General features: G+C 42.1%; 1 protein-coding gene across 17 annotated transcripts in view; it reads right to left on the bottom strand.

Moving 5' to 3' along the window:
• Positions 1 to 6,455, bottom strand: part of SGIP1 (SH3-domain GRB2-like (endophilin) interacting protein 1) — a 226,394-nt gene that overhangs the window by 63,718 nt on the left and 156,221 nt on the right. For 11 of the 17 annotated variants that reach the window (XM_015565995.1, XM_006766889.2, XM_015565994.1 and 8 more), the window contains 2 exons: positions 4,614 to 4,688; positions 1,952 to 2,461 (listed from right to left, as the gene is read on the bottom strand). In XM_015565995.1, coding sequence (XP_015421481.1) covers positions 1,952 to 2,461; positions 4,614 to 4,688 — 585 coding nt within the window. The remainder of the gene's footprint in view (positions 1 to 1,951; positions 2,462 to 4,613; positions 4,689 to 6,455) is intronic. The other 6 variants (XM_006766901.2, XM_006766900.2, XM_006766903.2 and 3 more) reach the window with 1 other exon arrangement.

The raw sequence follows: 6,455 nt of genomic DNA, 5'->3' as shown, positions 1-6,455 counted from the left end.
GAGCTTAGTGGCCTGCCCCTGGAGACAGGGCACTATTCCTTGAAAAGCCCTTTCAGAAGACTGAGAGCCTGGCCTAGGAAAGAGAGCCCCATGAAAGACAACAGAAATGTGCCCCTCTTTGACAACAGAAGACCAACTTCTCTGGGTTTTGGTCTAAACTGAAGGCTTTACAGAGAAGTTGGGATCTTATATCCCAGAAGAGACCTAAAAAAGCAACAGAGGATGAAGGTGGATGCTCTAACCTTCTAGAATTATAGAGATGAGCACTGAGGGGTATGCTTTGAGAGAATATTGGTGATCTTATTGATATAGTGCAGTACAGGTGGGTGTCAGTTATCAAGTAAGTTTGGGATACTTCGTAACTAAACCTTAGAAGAGTGCCTGTAGACAACAGTGGTTACAAATACTAGTTATGGATTAGACAGACCTGAGTATGAATCCCAAGACTATCATCTCTAGCTGAGGAAACGGGAAAATTACTGGATACCTCTGAGCCTCAGTTTTCCCATCTGTAAAGTGAGGGAAATAAGAATACCTACCACAGGGGGTTGTTGTGAGTATAAAATAATATGCACTTAGCATGGTGCCAGGACAAGAAATTATAGCTGTTGCTATTATTGGCAAAATAAAGGCTCTCAAAGGTCCTATGGTAAAAAAAATTTAACAAAATCTGATTTTGTTTTGACACATGCTTTTCAGACTTATGTGAGTATTAAACAGTTTTCATTTTTTACGCTTACAGAGGAACTTGCATACACAGAGCAAGCACTGAAAGGTACTCCAATGGAAGAGGCAGCAATGAGGACTATTAGAATGGAGACAAATGTCTTAACTAACTTATACTTGGTGTCCTCTTTCAAAGCAAATGAAAAACAAATAGCACATGGCACCCCAGGAAGGTGCCTAAACCAAACCCACAGGCATGGGAGGGCCTTGCTAGGCAAAGGTGTGCGCCAGTGGGATAAACAACATGGAAGAAGATGCTTAAGAAAAATATTGATCTTTCTTTGGTATGCATGGCAGGTTTTCCCATCTTTTCATAGTGAGAAATCACAAAATAAAGCTTCAAATAAGAAAACAATAAAAACTCAGATTCAGTGCCAACATTTGCATACATTATTCTAAAACTTATGCTTCTGATGGCCTTTCCCATCATCACCTGTCACCACACTTAGAGTTGACAGGATAGGCTGATGAGCATGTCAAAATGAAACCAGAGACCACTTTGTCTTTAGTGGCAGCTTGATTAGGTTGGGGATGTAGTGAGGTATCTTCTTTTTGCTGTCCCCTAAAATCTCATTTTCTAACTTTGTTTTTCTGAAATAAATTAGAGGGGCTAACATGGTTCTCCTCTCACACAGAAAGAAAGAAAAAGAGAAAAGAGGAAAAAAAACACCCCACATTGATTTACAAAAACTAGGGCTCTTGGGAAAAATAAATTAATTAACTTGATCTGGGGAATCCTTTAAAAAATATATATATATATCTTGAATCATCACGCTGTGTACTTTAAATAGCTTACAATTTTATTTGTTAATTATACCTCAATAAAGCTGAAAACAAAACAAACTAAAAACAAAACAAAATAAAACTAGGGCCGTTGTGGAGACATCTGACGAGGAAATCAGACATTTAACATAAAACTTACTGGCTATGAAATCTGTCTTTCTAGAACTTTCCTGAATTCCAAACAATGACATCATAGCTTTGCTGAAAAACGTACACTCCCTAATTGCAGGGTGGGAGGCTGGGCAGAACACATCCACAGACTTGCACTATGACTGCGAGCATTCGATGGACTAGGACATGCCACGGGGCCACAGGACACCCGAACCAGAGGAGGGATGACGGAAGCTCTATAGGCAACTGCCAGGAAGGAAGGTGTTGCTCAGTCTGCAGCAGCCATGGCCATTCCCAGTCACATGAAGCACACTCAAACAGTAAGACGTACCACTGGTGGTCCCTGTACCACTGCCCGAGCCAGGTCCGGGGGACGAAACCACAGTTCTGTAGGTGGGTGGTGGTGGGGGAGGCGGAGTTGCTCTCTGTCCCAACCCAAAATCTTTAGGAGATGAGATTGTTTCTAAGTAATCATCTTTAATGAAGCTCTGCTCAGCGACTTTCTTCTGGACTTCTTCTAAATTGAGCGGCGATGGTACATTTCGAGGAGGCCCAGGGGGCCCTGGAGGGCCTGGGGGGCCTGGGGGGCCTGGAGGACTTGGGGAGCCCAGAACTGGGGAGTCATCTGGGTTGTCTGATGCAGCTGGTGGGGATACCACCTTTTCCCTTGGAGTCAACTCTGGAGTAACACGTTCCGGGGACGTATCAGAAAAATGGACCCACTTTTCTTCAGCATTAACAGCAACAGACTTGGGGGATAACACTGGGCCAAAAATGCTGTCCAGGTCATTGATTGATGGTAGTTTTTCAATTTTGACCTCTGTGGCTGACTGGTCATTTCCTGTGGTTAAAGTAGTTGATTTTACATTTTAATTGAGTTTAATATTATTTGTCAGGAGGGTGGGGTGGGAGGGGTGAGGTCAAGCCTGGTAAGTAGGTTGCCTTTCTAGATGCTTCACTGGGCATATTTCATGATGTAAAAGTATTTTGGCTGAGCTGAAGGGGAGGGGAGAGTTCCCTGCGTCATCTTTCTTTGTGATTATCTGCCCTTCCGCAGGGTGACTCCTGTTAGCTACTTCTACCATCATCGAAAGAGCTGAGAATGCTGTGCTCTCAAGGGCGGTTCCCAAGAGTGCAGAGTGCGATCATTCTGAGGAGGCAGTGCTAGAGTCACCGAAAATACGGGCACGGGACTACAAATGCCAAAAGGGCGGTCCCTTGTGAAAATCTGGCCTCCTGAAATACATGTAATACAGTAAAAAAAAAAAGATAGCCGAAAATCACCCTCATAATTAATGATCTACTCTAGCATACTGAATAAAAATGTTTGGTGAAACTAATTATAATATCTGTTAGTTAAAAAAAAAGCACATAATTAGCTGTATATCTTCCACCTTAAATATACCAGAAACACAGTACAAAGATTATTTAAGGGCTATCTCCACACGTATATCATACACATATACATCCCACACACAACACACACATAGGTTATTGAGAAGACAGTCACTGCTTATTAGAATTGTTACATACATATATACCTATTTCACAGGAAGAAAATTATGAAAACATCTGTATAATTCCTTTTTTCATCAAATCTAGTTGGTTAACGTCAAAGGCATGACTGTGATTATCTATCTATCTATCTATCTATCTATCTATCTATCTATCTATCTATCATCTATCTATTTGAAGTCCCAAGACAGAAAATTATGTTTTGATAAATGTTAATATCAGCTATTCTTTTTCATTCTTATCAGCCATATGAGAAAAAAGTTCAAAACTACCTCCTAGATCTTGGCAGGAAAGATGTGATAACAATTGTAGTGTGAGGAAGTATACTTTTTTTAAAAACTGAGGCTACTCAAATTAAAAATTGTTACCTAAATAATTGCAAGGCACGAGCAGAAGCAACCAGCTTAGTGCTTCCATATTTCACATTTGAAAGGAGTTCACTTCAAGGTTCCAAGGCTACAGATAAATGAGGCAGCAGTTTGCATAGCCCACAATATTTATAATTTCAGGTAAATTTATTTATATGTAACATATTTATGGAGATACAAGGGGCCAAAATGCTTTGCACTTGCAAGCGCCTTTCCTGAAGACACTCTGGATGACTTCCTGTTGGGTTTGAGTCAATATAAATTTCATAAATGACTATGTTTTGCATTTGTTCTTGTTGATAAATATCCCACTCTGTAGCTATCAAACCCACCAGGCTGCAAAAATAGCAAAGGATGATGCATGAAGTTGCAATAGCATTCCCAAGGTGATAAAGAACACATTCTAAAGGCCCAGATACATAAAATAACTATTACTGCTTTTGTCTTGCTAGCCCAATAAAACTAGGTAGATTATAAATTGAACATATAGCATTGATTTCAATAGAAGAACAAGGGTGCCTTAGAAATTATCTGTCTAAAGGCATGCAGCACTTGCTTATTCTATTTCATCATCTTTGCACATCTTTTTGCCATGGGAAGCTAGGTACTTTTATGATTACTAAGAAAAAATTCCCCACCGCCCGCGCTTACCAGTATGCTGCACATCCTGGGAACCATTTCATGTTTTTATAGACTAAACAGTTTTAATTCTGGCAAAAATGTTGTCCGTTCTTGGAAAATTAACAGTTTTGTCTTGAGACTATTAATGTGCATATCATGAAAATGAGATCCAATGAAGTGACATGTCAATTAAATAACGGCTTTCGACATTGAGATTTTTTTCTTTCATTTTACAAGTAAATGCGACCCTCATTCAGCAATAATATACAGAGGAAAAATTAGTTGAGAAAGTGAATCTTTTTGTGAAACTTGAGAGTGATTCTTTAAAATAAGCCCGATTCGTGATAGATTGTAACAGAAGTAAAACTAAACGCAAACATTTTCATGGTTAGTCTAGTCTACAGCTTGCCACACATGATGGGTACATCAAGGCCCGGGGATACTGCTCTGATTGCCACATCATCCTGGAACAGAAAGACTAAAGCTTACCTGGTCCAACTGTGAGGGGGGAGCCTGTTCGGGGTGGGGTGGCTGGTACATTTTTTGGAGGCAGTGGAGGAGGTGCTGCCAAGAGATGAGAAGCCAAGCATTATTGATTACTTTCTCCCTGAGTTACACAATATTCCGTAGCGAAGCAGGATTTAAGCTTTCATTCATATTCTTGCTCCCAGAAATGGAATAGCCATTAATGGTCTAAATATATTTTTAAAAATTCAAAGCTAAGGGATGATGCAGGACCCATTCAGATTCTTCCACTTTATGATAATAAAAATTTGCCAAAAGAATGTCAGATAATAACCATAATAATATTATCATTTTAATAATTCATTACTTTATGACAAACCTCCTATATCTGTACTAGGAACTAGGTACATAGGGTTGAATAAAAGGAGCCTCTGCCCTCAAGGAATTTCTGACTTAATCATTAGGCATTAATGTTAACACAGTTACAATCCAGGGTGTGACCAAGAAAATGAGAACAGCTTGGGTGGGGACTCAGGTGAGAAGTTCTTAACATAGTCAGGATATTATATCCAGTCTTTGGAAATACTGGATCATGTGGCTTTATATGGATTAAGTCTGGAAAATTTTTCTAAGTTTCATGTCTTAAATTTTAGTATATTTTTGAAAGTTTGAAGCAAAATGATTTGAATCAAAGAAGAATGAACACTTTACCTTGGTAAAACTTACAGAAAAAAATACCCTGAAGATAGAAAAGGTATTGTGTAATGGCCCCAATCCTTCTGAACTAGACTTGTCATTTTTGTAGGCAAAATTAGGAATTACTACTTCAACAGTACTTTTGTTTTTATCCTTTCTTTAAATTAATGTTTTCTTGTCATTGGCCATATTTGTTATATCCAAGGAGTTCATTCCACTGCGGTTCTAATCCTTTGAAAATACATCTTTGAAAGTTCAAGGTTAAAAAGTGTTGTTGATTTTTTTTCTGTTTTATAAAGGAAACTAGAGGCTCAGTGCACGGATTCGTGCACCAGTGGGGTCCCTCAGCCTGGCCTGTGCCCTCTCGCAATCTGGGACCCCAAAAAAATTCCCCACCGCCCGAGCTTACCAGTATGCTGCACATCCTGGGAACCATTTCATCCTGGCCCAACATCCCCTGAGGGATGTAGTAGTGCGCAAAACAGCAGGTGGCCAGGGAGGAGCCCAAGTCTGGGCCGGGCACCAGGCCACTCCCACACATACTGGCCCCTGCTATGCCTGCCACTGCTGCTGCTTGGTAGCACTGCACTGAGGCTGGAAAGGCTCATGCTGCTGCAGCTGCTCTTGCCAGCCGTGAGCCTGGCTCCTGGCACCCATGGATAAGCTGAGCAGTGTTCCCACTATGGGAGCATACTGACCACTGGGGGGCAGCTCTTGCATTGAGCGTCTGCCCCCTGGTGGTCAGTGAGCATCACAGCTACCAGTCGAACAGTCACTTGGTTGTTCAGTTGCTTAGGCTTTTATATATATAGACTAGGGGCCCAGTGCACGAAATTCGTGCACTGGGTGTGTGGGGGGAGTGTCCCTCAGCCCAGCCTGCCCCCTCTCACATACTGGGAGCCCTCAGGCGTTGACCCCCATCACCCTCCAATTGCAGGATCGGCCCCTTGCTCAGGCCTGACACCTCTACCAGAGGCGTCAGGCCTGGGCAGGGGACCCTCATTTCCCCCCATCACTGGTTCTGCCCCCACCCCACGCCCGATGCCCCTCGCCCAGGCATCAGGCCTGGGCAGGGGACCCACAGACCCCTCCAATTGCTGGCTCTGCCCTCGGCCCAGGCCTGATGCCTCGGCCAGAGGTGTAGACCCCCATCCCCCTCCGATCGCCTGA

Source organism: Myotis davidii, unplaced genomic scaffold, assembly GCF_000327345.1.
Source record: "Myotis davidii unplaced genomic scaffold, ASM32734v1 scaffold122, whole genome shotgun sequence".
NCBI classification, from domain to species: Eukaryota; Metazoa; Chordata; class Mammalia; order Chiroptera; family Vespertilionidae; genus Myotis; species Myotis davidii.
Note: the sequence above shows the minus strand (reverse complement) of the source record. Positions and strands in the feature narration are given on the sequence as shown.